The sequence below is a fragment of the Pangasianodon hypophthalmus genome, chromosome 11 (genome assembly GCF_027358585.1).
Source record: "Pangasianodon hypophthalmus isolate fPanHyp1 chromosome 11, fPanHyp1.pri, whole genome shotgun sequence".
Lineage (NCBI taxonomy): Eukaryota > Metazoa > Chordata > Actinopteri > Siluriformes > Pangasiidae > Pangasianodon > Pangasianodon hypophthalmus.
Window position 1 is genome coordinate 23,920,535 of NC_069720.1, and position 17,500 is coordinate 23,938,034.

The 17,500-nt window shown below is 39.5% G+C and overlaps 1 protein-coding gene across 1 annotated transcript in view; it reads left to right on the forward strand.

Annotated features, from left to right (window-relative positions):
- The window catches only part of dennd1b (DENN/MADD domain containing 1B), a 93,596-nt gene that overhangs the window by 41,182 nt on the left and 34,914 nt on the right, over positions 1–17,500 (forward strand). The window contains exons 4-9 of the mRNA XM_034308759.2: positions 2,540–2,589; positions 3,452–3,571; positions 7,835–7,904; positions 10,888–10,968; positions 14,463–14,516; positions 15,231–15,341. Of these exons, the coding sequence (XP_034164650.1) occupies positions 2,540–2,589; positions 3,452–3,571; positions 7,835–7,904; positions 10,888–10,968; positions 14,463–14,516; positions 15,231–15,341 (486 nt within the window). The remainder of the gene's footprint in view (positions 1–2,539; positions 2,590–3,451; positions 3,572–7,834; positions 7,905–10,887; positions 10,969–14,462; positions 14,517–15,230; positions 15,342–17,500) is intronic.

Here is a 17,500-nt window from a genome sequence, read left to right on the forward strand (position 1 = left end):
GGAAAAAGAAAAGGTAGGGAAAGGAAATAAATGCAACAACACACACTCTGTCCCTTACCCAGTCTGCCTTTCTTCCCTTGACATGTTTCGGTGTCGTCCCCTGATCACCTGGAGTGAGGAAGAGGAGATGAAGGTGTGTGAGACACACTATAGATTTAGATTGAGTTAATGCTACAGGGAGAATCATGGGAATCAGGTTTGCAGAAGGGATGCTGGGTGCCAAGTGGTTGGTACAGGTGCCAGAAATTTCTACCTAGTGTGAGTTTGCCCATATTTGTCTTTTTTTTTTCTATGCCGGAGTAGATGCTGTGTGTTAGGGTATAATTTCAATATCATGATTAGTTTAAATAGCTATGAGGATCAGCCAGTTTCCTGTTTTTCTCTCTCTTTTTAATTATTATTATTTTTATTTATTTATTTTTTTAAGATTTGGTCAGTGCTAGTTTCTACCTCCTTGTCCTGTGTCATACACCGCCTGCCATTCTGCGAGCATGATGGATAAGAACAGCATCTTATCAAACTCGTGTGAAGTCACATGACAGCCGAACACATTTAAAGGAGAGCATGAACTGTGATTGTTCAGTGTTGCACTGTTTGTTGAAGAAGCCAAGAATGCCATCCTTTCCATTCTTCCCAGGAATATAAATCTGTGTAACACTGATATCGATGATGTATTCCCCTTATTTTTTATAAACTGACATAGAGTGGGTTTACGTTTATGTGCAAGACGCTTTCCTGTTTGTCATACACACTTCCTTTAGCCGTTCATCACATGACCAGCTTTCTTATATTAAGGGTAAAGACTCTAAACTCTCTAAAATCCGGTAGCTGGACCAACGAAGTGGTCGTGACCGCTTTGGAATGAAGAGACGAGTTTAATTCTGCCATATCCATGCCCCAAAGAAGCAAGATGTGCAGGAACATATTGATGGGCACCTATAGTGGCTAATAATAGCAGTGTGCACATACGGCGTGTCGAGCTTGCTTGTGTGCAACTTATTTATTTAAAAATTTTTAAAAAAAAAACAAAAAACAAACACTTGTACAGTCACAGGCCGCAGCAAGACATGGCAGTCTCTGCCAGCTCTGCTCTCCTGCCAGATCCTTCAGTCCTCGTCTTCTGCTATCTGGTTCACTAGTCTCCCAATCCCCCCACCCGCCTCCGCCACCTACTGAGCTGTACAACAGCCAGTCATCAGCTCTGCACTCGCGCACACAAATAAAAACACGCTCAAACACCACACCCTCCGTTCAAGTGGTGGCAGCTATCTATATACGTGTGAGGGGATCGCTGGCGGTTCCCCATGGCTAAGCTGTGGTGTGGCACCAGCCAGACGTGGCTAACCCATATGGTGCTGGGCCGAATGTGGAAATCCATATGCTACTGGTGCAGGGACGATCCCCGTGGGGCCACGCGGGGTGGTAAAGCCCTTAAGGCCGCTTTCTCCTCACTGATCCACTCACCCATTGTCTCTACAATCTTCCAGCAACCTTCGGCTGCGTCTCAATCCTCCCCTCCCTTTCCTTATTCCACCTTGCCGGTGAATGAAGTTAATGGTAGCTAATTATTTAAGCTGCCGAGAGCCCCGTCTGCTTGCTGAGGCATCGCTGAGCTCAAGTGTCACTTACGCCATCTGATACTTTGTTCCGTTACCCTTATTGAGAAATTTGTACTAAAACATAAAGGATAAAGCATAACGTGTAATTGTTGCCGTGAATACCGAATCAGGCTTTAGCTTAAAGCAGCTCTTCTGTGGTGGTGTTTTTTTTTTTTCAACCTGGTCTAAGATCACTTGCATATAGGAATAATTTCAGCACATTCCCCTATACTGAGAAAAGAAGAGAAAAGCAGTTTAATTAAAAAATGCCTTTTAAGGGCCATTCGATAAATGTTTGTGTTCTTTTGAGTCAGTAGAGCATTAGGGACGATCCTGAAAAACAGTCCTGAAGGGATGGAATTATGATGGTGTTAACAGTCAAGGTCTGTGATTCTGATGGTTAAAAAATAAATAAATAAATAAAAAAGACAGAATCTTTTGGCGAAAATCAAAGCATGAGAATTCCTTTTCGCTGCGATGCTCCAGCAGTTCAGGCGAGTTGGATAAAAGGACATTAATGAAGCTTTGTTGAGGCAGGTCTGTCCTATCCTGAGACCTTTACTGGTCGTGTGTAACGGGTGTGTATTTGAATTTGAGCTTTATGGTCACATAGTGTAATGTTTACTGACTGCTCATGGGCTTCAATTACAGCTGAGTTTCAAGTAAAGAACTTTTCTGTACAGAGAAACATTAGTTTTTGGTAATTACACATTTGTTACTGCTGCAGTAGGTAAAGCTTATGTTGGGGGGAAAATGTTTGAAGTATTTCTTTAAATACAGATATGCCAAATATATATGCTACATGCCTGTAGCAACACCAAACCTTGTGTGTGTGTGTGTGTGTGTGTGTGTGAGTGCGACCTCCTGCGGGGAGGTTATTCACTGTATACTCCCCTGTGTAATTTTATTATATGGTGTTGTCTTTTTCCGTTTTGTCACAGGAGGTCCTGCAGACGGTGCCCAAGTTCTGTTTCCCCTTTGATGTAGAAAGGTAAGACTCCCTCTTATTGACCTCTTCTCCCTCCACTCACGTTTATTTTTTTAAAAATACGAAAAAACCAATAATATACCCCTCTCTCTACACTCAAACACACAGTAAATTAATGAATATAATGAATGAAAGTATATGAAACAAACCAAAAAAATCTACTTACAACAGGTAAGTAGGTCTGCCTGTGTGTGTGTGTGTGTGTGTGTGTGTGTGTGTGTGTAAAACAGTGTGATGTAGGGACATCATCCTGATTCTGAAAACAAAAATGTGAAAAAGTGCCTTTGTACCGTTTTTACAGGCAGTGAGGGAGAAGGGGAAGGCGTCCTTCTTTCTGTTGAAGCTTAACTGCTGCCATCTAGTGTTGAAGTGAACACAGGCGTAGCCGAAACAGCACACGTGAAGCAGTGAGACGTGCAGTTCGAATCGTCCAGACTGCTTTCAGTCCGCAGCAGTCGCTCTTTCTTTTTATGGAGCAGTGATATTCATTCCCTTCCTGTTTGGCCAAACATTAAGGAATATGCCTTATGTAGAGTGTAATGCACGTACAGCACTGTGAACTGAAGCACTGCTCAGATAACGACACAATCAGCAAGCTGCTCTAGCAGTGAAAGCTGTTTATTAATATTTTGCGTCGCAATCATTCATATTTTTGAGGTTTTTGAAATAAGCATAACACTCATTTGTCGAGTAATTAAGCAAACAGGTTCAAACCTCCCACCCACTTTTTTAAAAATATGAGTCATGTTGTGAGAAATAAGTCTGGTTAGTTAGTGCAGGCCTTTGTAAAGCTCGCTGTTGTGTCCTCTTGTGTGCGCGCGTGTGTGTGTGTGTGTGTGTGTGTGTGTGTGTTATGTGGCTACAGAGTGTCCCAGAATCAGGTGGGCCAGAACTTCACGTTTGTTCTGACTGATATCGAGAGCAAGCAGAGGTTCGGATTCTGCCGTCTCACCTCCGGCTGCAAGGTGTGCATCTGTCTGCTCAGGTGAGTCACAGCACTTTCTCTCTAATGCCACTACCTCTGTGTGCTCAGGAAAAGCTGAGGCTTGGGAGATTAAATAATCAACTCCAAAACCAGGGGATGAGAAAAATGTCTACACGTCTCTACATGTAGCTTTGTTCCATTGAATAAATATTTATTTTGAGTGAATGGATGTATATTTTATCCAATTAATGTCATTTCATTGTAATTAAATTAACAATGGTCTATGAATTTACGCACATTTTATTTCTTTTTATTTTCTTTTAATTAATTGAAGCAACAATTTTATCTTCTTCATCTGTCCCGTGTTTCATTACATATTCATGAATTATGACTCAGGATTGCACCTTTGTGACAATATGACAAAAAGTCATACTGAAAATGACCTGTGAGAGAAATGCTCGATCAGAACTATACCACAAAAGCAACGTCAGTAAAATGTGAAGCCCAAAAAAGGAAAACTGCTCGAACAAATTTCCGAATACACTTTCAGAAATGTTTCTTTTTGTTATTTTTCAGTAAAACGAATGGCTGTTGATGGCCAATTGCAGGTTTATCATTGACTTGATGAGCTGCTGCCAGGATCTTTTCTCATCTCACCCTGGCCTGGATGGGCTTTGTTTTTTTTTTATTTTTTTTTTTTAACCCCCCCCCTTCTTCTTCTTTCTTTCCTCTCATTATTCGGCTACTGGCACGGTAGCATGCCAGAGATGCTTTGCCGATAATTATGCATGAAGCCTCACTGCCAATTAGCAGAAGTCTCCCCTGTCCTTCTCGCTGAGTTTTACATGCTAATTCATTTGACATATGATGTATAAAATTCATTATGCATTCTGAGTAGTTTGCATGGCTTACTTTATAATAAGAAATTCATTTAGAGTTTTTTTTTTTTTTTTTTTTTTTAAAGGTCTCCAAGTCCTTTGTTTGCATTGTGTCGTTACAAATAAATACCTGACAAATGAAGAACACTAGTTTTATTTATTTATGTGTAATAGAACGCCATGTATAATATGTTTACCAGGAACAAATACATCATATAGAGATTAAATACAGTAAATATATAAACATAATATAGAGTAATGTATAATATAATAAAAAATTCTGATTTTACATTGCATTCATATCACGTAATTTATATTAAATGTGTGTATTATATATTTATATCTACTATTTAATTTAATGATTTTATATAATATATATGTATATATGAAAAATATAGCTAAAAACTAAACACTGTAATTTTCACTTAAAAATATTTTACTATAGTTTCTCACTCTATTCTTTTTCATGTGTGTGTGTGTGTGTGTGTGTGTGTGTTTTAGGAACAGTAATAACTCTCTTATGCTCTTCTCGAATATAATCTGAGTAATTAGAATGGTCCGCGTCCACGTGATGGCTGAAGTAGTGGGACTATAAAATTGTCGCCTTTGCTTACATGAGGAATTAGCCTAATGAGAAGGACAGTTTTATTTGGACAGGCTTTTGTCTGGAGCCCAGGGCGAAAGAGCCAGGGTTCCTTCAGGCCAGCGCTCTTTTTTTAAAAGCAATATGATTGGATCTTACGAGCTCCTTAGTCAGGCTCACACAGTGGAGTCAGTAAAATGAATCTAAATTTAGAGAGAGGAATTTATTTGTTATAGACATTGCTCATTTCACAGTGAATATATTCTCTTAGGTCACGTAGTCGTTTATTTTCTATCACGTATTAAACACGTATAAAACAAATGTTATGTTATATTATTGCATTTGATCTGTGAAAAATACAGACTGAATCTAAATAATAATTTTCAGTAACTAGTTAGAATAAAACCTTTTTAAAGAGTCTGACTATAAAATCACATCTAACACCACCATGGCAGTAAATTATGATGATGATAGAAATTTAGAAGATCACTCTTATCCTTTAATAATTTCTGAAAGTAGGGTAGAGACAGCATTTTTCCTGACGTGGGTTGGGATTATTTATCCTGGAGTCATATGATGGTTGTATGATTGATATATATATATAGAGCAATGTGTAAGAACTGTTATTGTTTTTAGACAATAATTATTCCTAAAGTAGTGTGCCGTAATGCAAATTTCTGGTTAATGATTATCACGATTTTGCATTGTTTAGGTAGAGAATCAAAATTAAAACCTACAAAAAAAAATAATAAATCGAAGTTAAGATTTTTGCATTATTGCGGACACTCGTGTGTCATTTATTGCTTTTTCACGCTTAAATCATTCTCAGATGATGTAGATATGAGTAGCCCAGTTTAGCGCTCGTGTGTGTGTGTGTGCGTGCGTGTGTGTGCGTGTGTGTGAGAGAGAGAGAGAGGTTAGATGCTGGTGTACTTTTTTGCGAGAAGGTGAACCACTTTCAAGCGGAGAGCTTAAAAGGGCCGGAGAGAATGCCTCGGCCTGCAGCGCGGCTCAGAATGATGAATGTCTCTCTATCGCAGGATTTGTCAAATACAAACACATTCTTACTCGCTGACCATGAAGAGATTAGGGGACTTAGGGCTGCTCGAGCAGCAAAAATTCTGACCTGTAATTTCTGTTAAACGCGTTGAAATGGAGCATTATTTATACAACACAGGTATGTGTGCAAGGAGTTCCTCCCTTAATGCTGTATCTTGATAAACCGAGCTTCACTCTGCTCATTCAGTTGTAATTTATTTGTCTTTAAAAACAAAAGATTTACAGGCTTCCTCATTTTAGGAGTATAATGAGTGTTTGGGTTCTTCGAGGCCTGTCGAGTCTCTCTGACAGCAGTAAACTCCCCTTCATGAGTGAAAAAAGAAGTGGAGGATTAGCATCCTTTCAAACAAAGAGGGCGAGGGAGATAACTGCTAGCTTTGTTGTTTATGGCAAACAGGATTGTTCGAGGTGTTAGTTGACTGTGATGTCCTGAATGTCCTGTGCATGATGGCAGTCTGTGTAAAACATAACCTTACACAGCTTTTGGGGTTTGTGTAGATGTATTTGGGTTCTGACCTGGTTTGGGAGAATCTTTCTACGGATGTCAAAATATTGGCATATTAAGGCTTGATTGTTTCAGGTTAATGGTCATGCAGAATTGCGCTTGAGCGCTCTTCACTTGGAACCGCCTGTCATCGGGTCGCCTCAGCGGATTTAGCGATATGAAAATTTGCATTACGTTCACTATTGTTTTCCTTGTTGTCTGTTAATTCCAGTCTACTGAAGCGCTTACTGACCCATGCGAAGACAAAAAAAAAAAATAACACTCATCAGCCGGCTGTCTGTGGTTGCATGTGGAACTTTTTTTAAACAACGGTTAAAAAAACTTTTTAAAAATGTTATTATTATCTGACTTTTTTCATTCATTAATCCTAACGCTTCTTTTTTTTTTTTTTTAGGTTTATGCTTGCATATTTCAAGCAACACACACACACACACACACACAAAAACATAGCCCAAATGATGTAATCAACTTCAATTAAGTGTGAGACTTGCATAAAAATGCAAGGCAGGATTAAAAAAACAAAAAAGTGAGCAGTTCACATTTTTTCATTACATTGCATAACAAAATAAATGGTGTGTGTGTTCTTGCAACCTCTAAGCTAAAACAAAATGTTGGCCCTGTTCCACCTCCAGAATCCTGTCAAGTTTGCCAAGATTCTGTCAAGCTAAACAAAAAACACGATGTTGCGGATACATGATATGGTGTCTCTTGGCGAGGTATTGTGTGATTAGTTAAAACAGAGACAGTACAGTTTTTTTTTTATTCAGTCAGCCTGGGTAGCCATTTAAACTGAAAGGGGGGAAAAAGCTCATGTAGTGGCTAATGTAAGACGCCTGGGCTGTGTTGGTGCATATGGGCGCAGCATGCTTGTAAACCATTGCATCTCTTAGACACACACACACACACACACACACACACACACACACACACACGGCCTTTGTTTAATACAGGCTACAGTGGCCTAATCATGCTATTTTGTTAAAGAAACCAAATCTTTTTTATTTCCCCACTCCTCAAAGAACAGCTTTGACTGGAATGTTTAAAATGCGGATACCAGCAAGTACAAAGAATGTGATAATAGGGACTGGAGCTAAAAATTGCTAGAGGAAGCCTAATGCCGCTGGGTTAAATGTCAAGGTCAGACAGGAAGGTAGGGGGTGGATTTAGTGGTACAAACCAGTTTCGGAGGCTGCAATTGTGGGATACTCATTTTCTTATTGTGTTTTTCTGTGTCATGATAATTACATTTGCCTCCAGAATCCATGTCTCTTTCTGCTTTTTTTTTCTTTTCGTTACAGCTATCTTCCCTGGTTTGAGATTTACTACAAGCTGCTAAACACCCTTGCAGACTACTTAACAAAACACCAGGTACGTTTACAGAACACTAAAAATGCTTAAAAGCAACCAATTGATGTCCTTATAGCTTTTAGAAATTGTTGTTTTTTTATATAACATCAGCGTGCACGAGACTGTCCGTTTCTCACGTTTGCACCTTGAAATGCTAACGAGGACTTTTAAAACACACTCTTATTTATTATTACACTGTGTTCATGTAGCTGGACCTAAGCAGGCCCTCTACTGCGCGAGCCGCTCACGTCACTGACGCCTGCCAGCCAGGAAAAAAAAACACGACCCTCCGTCACTCTATTAGCCGAGAAAACCAAACTCGCTAGTTACACGGCGAAGTGTGCAGACAGGAGAAGGTTAGTCCCAGCCCAGTTAGTCAGGCGGAGCTGGTTGGCACTCGCCTGTTTTGCTTTGCTGCGTTGTTGACATTTAACAGACCAAACATGGAACAGGAAGTGGGTCCTTCGCAAATTACTGGAAAACAAATCTCTGGGAAATGCACTGCGTCCAAAAAACTTGTTTTTTTTTTTCTTTTTCTTTCCCCAAAGTATGTAGCATAATAAAACTACATAAGGAAAACAAGGGGGGGGATGAAGAGTGGAGGGAAATATGCAGCTTTTGTGAAATTAAAAAAAAAAAAAAAACATTTAAGAAACCATGTAGAAACTTGGTGTTGCTGCATCATTGGGCTGTCATGTCGTTACACTCAGCAGTGCTACTGAAAGAATGCATAAACAGCAAAAATGCATAAACAAGCTGAAAAAGGTTATTCTGAAAGACAAGAACAGCAGAAATGAAAAATTAAAAATGATCTTGAGTCTCAGAGTCTATATGTATTCAAATATATAATATGAATCCATGGAAAAGAGACAAAAAATGACATTAACAGTAGACAAAAGATGTGAGTGTGTTATTTATATATATATATATATATATATATATATATATATATATATATATATATATATATATAAAAATAACACACTCACATCTTTTGTCTACTGTTAATGTCATTTTTTGTCTCTTACATATATATAAGGTCTGTGTGTGTGTGTGTGTGTGTGTGTGTGTGTATATATATATATATATATATATATATATATATATATATATATATATATATATATATATATATATATATATGTACACACACACATATCCCCTTTCATCCCCATATATACCCTTTCATGCAATTTTTCACCTGTACAGAAAAAAATAAACATACAAATAAATGTAAATAAATAATTACAAAAAAGTAGCTTATATGTTTAACTTTCATTCGTTCCTGACTTTATAGACACCCTGCGTAGATATATGAGAAGGTTTTTTAAATTTCTATTTCATATTACATATTTACTCCTGTTTTTGCTTTTATTGCCTGAGCTCTCAATTCATCCCCCAAAACACCCCTCTACAAAATGCAATTATAAATAATGAACAAAAGAACTTTTTTTTTTCCCCCTAAAACAATTGCGCAACAGAGTTATAGCCCTGTGCCAAATGAGTCTGAGTCTTCGGAGACTGTGTGACAGCACACACTACATGTGAAGCTCATGTCGGCTGACGAGGACAGACAGGAGTGTGGATGGTTTAAGGCAAGAGGAAATGAACTGTTACCTCAGGCTGTTTTACTGACCGCACGTGTGAGCATCCAGGATCTCGTGAGAGTAGCTTGTGCTATGCTGAAATGCAGATACGCACACAAGCACGCAGCGTCATGAAGTCAGCGTTCAGCCCACGATTCAACCTGCACAGTTTTTCACTCAATGCAGTCGATCGGCTTAGACATGCAGTGTGACGTGTGCTCGATGCCATTCACAGCCTCGCTGAGCTCTAACATTATAGGAAGCCATCTTAGACAGCTGCAACTGTCCTGTGCTTATCTCAGGACTACTGAACATGATGTCAGCACACTTAGTACTGTTTACCTTTACACTTCTACATCTGTTTACTGGAATGATGTATAATCCCACTATCTGGAGTTAACTAGAAGAGACTGGGCTCCTCTATGGTTTCTCTCAAGGTTTCTTGTCTCAGAGAGATTTTTCTCGCCCCTGGCTTGCTCATTAGGGACCTAAATCTGTAAAGCGGATTAAAAGTGCTGTTAAAAAAAACTGAACTGAACTGAATTGAATTCAAGAACGTTCCTTGGTATCGAAAAGTTTAAATGCAGCGCTGTACAAGAAAGCTGGAAGTTATACAGTTAATAATATAGTTCCAGTGAGAATTTTGTAAACGTAGACTATTTGCTTTGTACAAAATCAGCATCTTTTAGGGTGAGATCAACTTCCATGACCTGTTGGCTACATGAACCGTGAAGCTCCAGTGCAAAACTAGCAAACATCAGACACCAAAAATGTACCTTGACTAATCGACTACATTTATGATAAAATTCAGTACGTCTGTTTTTTTTTTTTCACCATTTATAAAATGTCTTACTCAGTTTGTTGTAAAAATACCAGATTTCATTTTTAAAATTAAATTTAGTCTGACATTAAAAAAAAAAAAATTCTTTTGTGTGCTTGTCTTCCTTCCCGGCATTAGTGTAACGTTATTCAAACTGCACGCAAAGTCCAAGAAAATAAATTGCGCCCTTGTCGTGAGAGCTCGTAAAAGACCAGCGTTATAATCCGGGGGCCTGTTTTGTGGCGACGCTACTCTCCAAAGGCTTCTTAAAGCCGCCTTCACTGAGTGAGGACCTACGGTTAATTACGAACAGCCAACGCCAGCCATAAATCATCCCCTGAATAATAAGCGTCTGCCGCGGCCCAGCTTACCGTCTCTTAACCTCAGGATTGCTCGTTAAACACGCGTCACTCGGATGTTTTTTTCCCTCCCTCTGTAGGCTTGCTGCAGGAATACACAGTGCGTGTATACTCCAAATTGGTCACTGATTGTTGTTACTGTGCCCCCCTAAACACACACACACACACACACACACACACACAACAAACCCCTAACATCCTTTGGATAACTCTTTTTTTTTTTTTTTTTTTCTTCTTAGGAAAGCGATCTGAATGACGTGTTGGCGAAGTTGCACGGGCTGGCCGTGCCGAAACCGAACACAGCCGTAACGCTGAGCGTGGTAGGTACACAGGGTTGGTTTGTTTGTTTGTTTGTTTGTTTGTTGATTTGAGCGGCTCTATCCCGCATTTTCTTGCCGATCAGCCTCCGTTAGCCCTAACAGCCACTTTTCACATATCATCACCACATCCTGCTGCAAGCGTAAGTTAGCGCGCCCTTAACGAGCCGCCTGTCAGAGCGAGAGGTGCATATTTGTAGATTTAAAAATCTACCTGAAAGTATTACTAGCTGTTTGACGTTTCAGACATTTGTATGTGTCAGAGTAAAATGATCAACAATCCTGCTTGCCTGCAGTGTTTGCATGATACACTGTTGTACCGCATTTATAATGAATATATTTATATACATCAATTGTTTATATGAATACATATTTGCCTGTATCATGATATCACTATGTAAAAATATAATTATTACATGTTGTGATTTTTTTTTGTTGTTTATACAAGATATTTATAAACAGTCTCATGGCTTATTTTGTATTTGAAATTAAATTTGTATTCCTTTTATCATCAGTTAACTTATTATTTTGCAAATATTCAAATGTTTTTTTTATTTGAACATACAGTACAGCAGTATATTATCATTTCTTTTTGAGCATGTGCAGTAACCAGTGCCACTATTAACCCCCTCTGTTTTTAACACTAAAACCTTCACGCTCATTTTACACACAACAATTAAACAGCAGCAGTTCATTTCAGATTAAAATGTACTAATGCATGTAATGACATGGCTGTACTTTACAAATGATACAGATCATGCCATGAGATTATTCTGAGCTGATTTGGTGAAGCGTTATTTCTGTAGTGTGGTAGTGTAGTAGTATTTGGTTTAGTATTATTATTATTATTTTTTTTAGTGTGAAGTTTTTAATCTTGTGTGCTTGCATATTGCCAATGGGTGAGTTGTGAAAGATCAAGGAAGCCAAAAGTCAGCGAATTGTGAGGGAACGAACATGGAAGCAGGAGCGAGAATGAGAAGCAGCCCATAAATCCGACACTTTGGCGTTAATTGCAGTTTTTTTTTCCCCTCAAAGTATCCAGTGCTGTCCTTTTTAAATATGGCCAAAAAAACACAGCTAAAAGGCCAACAAGACCATCTAGCCCACCAAAAAAAAAAAACAACTTTCTAAACAAACCTTTAAATAATGAATGATCCTCTACACTGCTCTGTTCTGCTTTGAAAAAATCAAAAAGATTCATTAGAGTTAAAAGCTAAAAGCTGCTATACTGTTACGTGTTTTTCTGTATGTTTAACGTGGCCTTGCAGAATAAGCACTCTACAGTGGTTTTTGCTTGTATATATAAATTACCGATCGAACCCCTTTATCTCATAAAGAAAAATGTTGTTGTTTTTTTTTTGTATTAACTGTGGAAGTCATTTTCATACAGATTAATTCAGCAGACAGCGGATTTGTCCTGTCCTGAGATGTGCACGTTATGCTTGATCACTGAAGCTGAAACTAGTTAGTAAACTTGCTAGCTTAAAAGCCCCACTTAGCAGTGATTTACTCAGGATATGCAGAAAATAACAGTTTTTTCCTTTTATTTTCTATTTCATCCCTAAATGTTACCCGTCTCTCACCAGGTTTTAAGTTTGAATTGAGTGGCATCATGAGTATACTCACTGACGCTGGAAATTTGCAATAAATGCTTTAACAGTGCAGAAAGCTATATTGTGTGTGTGTGTGTGTGTATGTGTGTGTGTGTGGGTTTAGGGAGGGAGGTATCTAGGATCCAGCTCACACCACTGAGAGCAGCAGGCAGGCAGGCAGAGCACCGTGATAACAAGCGCTTTGATAATGTGTGATTTTTATAAACATGGCTGCAGAGTAGCCGGCCACAGCCAGTTGGAAGCGTAGCCCACGACACGGAGGCCAATCAGACGTTCTGCGTGGGAGAATAAACACACAGGGGCCTGCACATGACAATGAATGAGTCACTAAATGCTTTTTGCTCTTTTCTTTCGGGTCAGAATTTGTTACAGATAAATTTTGTGCTTCTTGCGGGAGAACCAGTTTCTTTAATGAAATGTCCAGCTGCTGTAGATTTTTTTTCCCTGCGTTTGATGGAAATTGCGCTTTCCTTGGAGTCTCACTGCCGAGCTTAAATAATTCAAACCAAGTTCATTTTTTCCCCCCCTTCTTCATATTACACAAGATAAACTTGCTTTTGTTAGTGGAGCATATGCAACAGCAAGAGTGTTGAACCCAGGCACTCGGCAACAGATGGACACTCTTCACACACACAATGAGGCACGGCCTAGCCTGGGGAGAGAGAGGGAGGAAGAGAAAGAGAGCGCGAGGAACACTGTGCAAGCAAACAAAAGCGCTAAAGTTAGTGTGCAGTGTGAGATCTCGGCTTCAGAGCCTCTTTGATCCAGACATTAAACCTGTGCGGCTGTTCAAACGCACACCAGGCCGACTCTCCTGATCCTGTCACAGCAGAGCTGCTGGCTTCTGGGCCTTAATAAAGACTTTCTCTCCTGCACCAAGACACTTAACATTCGTTACTAATACTGCTAATAGGACCAATAGTACTCCTGCTACTACTATTACTAATACCACTGCTATTATTACTACTAATTAATATTAATATTAATAATATTAAAAATAATTAATACTACTAGTGAATACTAATACTACTACTGCTACTACTAATACTATGCTAATACTACTACAGCTACTAATACTACTATTGCTAATATTACTACTGTGCTACTACTACTGGAACTAATCCTATTACTGCTGCTACTAATACTAGTATTAATACTAATACTGCTCCTACTACTACTACTACTACTAATAATAATAATAATAATAATACTCACACTACCAATACTACTACTACTACTGCTGCAACTAATATTACTAATAATGCTACTGTTTGTAATACTACTTCTAACACTACTACTGGTAATACTACTGCTACTACCACTACTACCATTACTGCTTGTAATACTACTTCCAATTCTTCTGCTACTGATACTGCTACTACTACTTATTATCCATCTTATACTACTATTGCTACTGCTAATCCTACTTCTGCTAATACTCCTGCTATAATACTTCTTTTAATACTACTCCTGTTACTACTGCTATGGTAAATAATACTATTACTGCTGCTACTACTACTACAACTACCACAAGTAGTACTAATACCACTACTGCTACTTGTAATACTACTTCTAATTCTCCTATTACTAATATTACTACTGATACTACTACTACTGATACTACTCATACTACTGCTGCTACTAATACTCTTATTTTATTATTATTATTATTATTATTATTATTATTATTATTATTATTGTGTAGCCACCTTCAAACATTTAAAATGAAGCTTATAATGATTTAATACTTTATTTACAGTAGCATTTACCAAAGTTCTGTTGTACTGGTGTACAGTGTGTAGAATTAGAAAGTTTAGACACAGAGTGAATATTAAAAAAATAGGCTCATTTCTTCTGTTCTCTGTTTCCTTTGTGTTTATCTAGCACTTGCACTTTGTTGCCCCAGATATTACTGCACTTCCTACCATACCTGAAAACGTGAGTACGCTGGTACCTTAAGTGAGTGCATGCTCAGATCTGAAGTACAGCACTGTATCTTTCTTAATTATTCTTAATGTAGTTGACATAAGAAGTGCACAGATTTCATTCTCTGTAGTTACACTGTTTGTTTAGGATTTACTTTATTAAGTCACTTTTTATCTCCTTGTAATAATTATGAAGTTTATATTAAGTGGCATTAACTTTTATTCCACTAAATACCAAATGTGCAGAGTTTTGCATGTTCTCCTCGTGTTCACTAGGGTTTTCTCTACGTTCTCCTGTTTCCTCCCACTGTCCAAAGACATGCAAGTAGGTGGATTGGTTACGCAAAATTGCCCTGTGTGTGTGTGTGTGTGTGTGTGTGTTTGTGTGTTTGTGTGTGTGTGGCATCCCATTTGAGGTCAATTCTCCCACATTGCACCCAGTGTTGCCGGGATTGTCTCCGGATCCACCTCAACCTTGACCAGGATAAAGCTCTTACTGAAGAAAACTACAAAAGTGTTCAGTCTAGAGCTATAAATATTTTCTGCAGGTTTCAGAAGGTTTCATTATCACACAAAGTACACCCACTTTAGGAAGCTAAGACCTTTTTCTTCCTGATAGTGTAGCAAATACAGTGTAAACCATGTAACTCGAAATCATTGTACTTAACAGGAATAACTAACCGAGTACCTTTACAGAAGAGCTTTTTATTGTTTTGTGTCTCATCAGAGGAATCTAACAGAGTACTTTGTGGCAGTGGATGTGAATAACATGCTGCACCTGTATGCCAGCATGCTGCATGAGCGGCGCATCATCATTACCTCGAGTAAGCTTAGCACTGTGAGTAGCGCTTCCTCTTCTTTCAGTTTTCTGCTGCATTCACATATCCAAATAAGCATTTTTATACTTCACCTTGATGTATTCCTATTCAGTGTAATAGACTTACATTATCAAATGTTTATGATGTGTATTAGCAACATAGTCAGTATCAATATCAACTTTATATTACTTTATTATTATTATTAATTTCCATACTGCTCTGCTTTTAACTGTCAGCCTGCCTCTATATTATCGGTTATTACAGTTGCAGCTCTTTCACATAGTTTCTGTCCGGCTCCTCTTCTCTCAGGAAGGGAGTGGAAGCTTATCGCATGGGCAGCCTGAAGCTTCCTGACGGTTCAGGGAGAAACAGCAAGTGATGTCATGTGCACATTATCTCTGCTTACTCGCCGAGCTATCTGTAGCCAGAGAGAGAGGGAGAGACGGAGAAGAGCCTGTCAGCTTGAGCCAATCCATGGACTATTTCACTCCTCCTGGTTGCCACCATCATTCTGTGTGCTCACTGACACGAGGGCTTAGAGTGTGTAAATCATTAGTCTCTTGGGTAAAGACCCCCCTCTCTCTCCCCCGTCGCCCTTTTTAACGTGATTTACTGTTTTGCAGAGCAAGAGGGTAGCCAACCGTCCGTTTATGAAACCCCAGAGTTAGCATGAAACCCGCCATTATTAGCGACCTCCTTCACTTAAACCTCTCCTCTTCTTAAACCCTAAATCTGTCCATCTTTTCTTTGCTGACGCAGTGCCTCAGGACTGCATACGGGTTGTAAATAATTCTGTCATAATTTTGTGAATTTGTAATCATTTCTTGAACGTGACACGGGTCTCGGTCCTACTGTCCTTGCAGCGAGGTAGCAGGATAAATAAAAAAGAAAAGACGAGAGAGAAAGAACGAGAGAGAGAGAGAGAGAGAGCATACATTATGCATGCTTCAGGCTGACCCTCAATGTTTGGGGCCCCCAGTGTACCTTTCCATGTCAGTGCTAGCCGAACACAGGCACCGCCTCGCCTGTACCGGAAAGCAAAGGAATAAATCATGATCTTACAATGCCGCATCAGTCGACTCATCGCTGTTTTGTGACCAGAGGCGAGGCGCGCCGCTGTTTCTGAGGTGCATCCACGAGGCAGCAGGCCGTGCTGCCTTGTCACACACTGGTATAATTGTGCCACATCAGGTGCCCTCTAACTAGTCAGCTGGGAGGCCCTGAGTCTTTGACAGCAGCTTTCTTATCATGCTGTCAGCGCTATGCTAACAAGAGCAGATCCTGTCTTGGCCTGTGGTGTTAGCCACTGAGGTTGTTCTTTGGCCTCATACTTCTCTGTACCCCCCCCCCCCCTTCTCCACACAGACACACACTCACACACACACTTCTTTCTCCCCCTTACTCCTTCTCTCTTTGTCATTCTTTTTTCATTTATCTGCGTAGCACTCTGCAGTCTCATTTTTGCCCTCTCTGTGCATTTCTCCTACCCCTGCTGCTTTGATAGTTACTTCTCGTAGTTACTTCTCGTCCTCCACCACTGGCTTGCTTTTTTCTGGGCATGCTATACGGACGGGTTAGTATTATCTCGTGTTTATCTGCCTGTGCCCTCTCAGCATCTTTTTTTCTTTTCTTTGTTCTTCTTTTCCCCCCCTCAGTGTCACCTCCTTGTTAGCGCTGAGCATAGACAGGAATGGAGAAGGGATTGTGGTAATTGGGAAGCAAGCGCAAGAACCAGGAGAGAAAGAGCCTTCCAGGTTCTAGGGGAAGTTGGTGCACACTCTCAGTGTTGTCACCCTTGTCAGGGGGAAATCACACCTCTGGTCTGCCCCAGTCGCAGTGATGCTGCTGCCTGCAGCGCTGCTCCTATCAAAGATCAGAACTTTTTGTCTGGTTTTAGAGATACTACAGATATCTTCACTGATCCAAAAGGCACTGTTTACTAACCTCTTACATGGACAAATATAACTGTAGGTTGCATTGTTGCTGTCAAAGGCTGTGTTCATGTAAACACGGCAGAATGGAGACGATGTGTGTGTTCCCGGTTCACAGACGGTGTAAAATCTACTTTAAACATGTCTGGCACAGGCTGCCAGTGACATAAAGCTTTACAGGAGACGATCAAGGAACACTGCTGAATTAATCTTTTTTCCCCTCCTTAAATCTACAACCCAGTCATCAG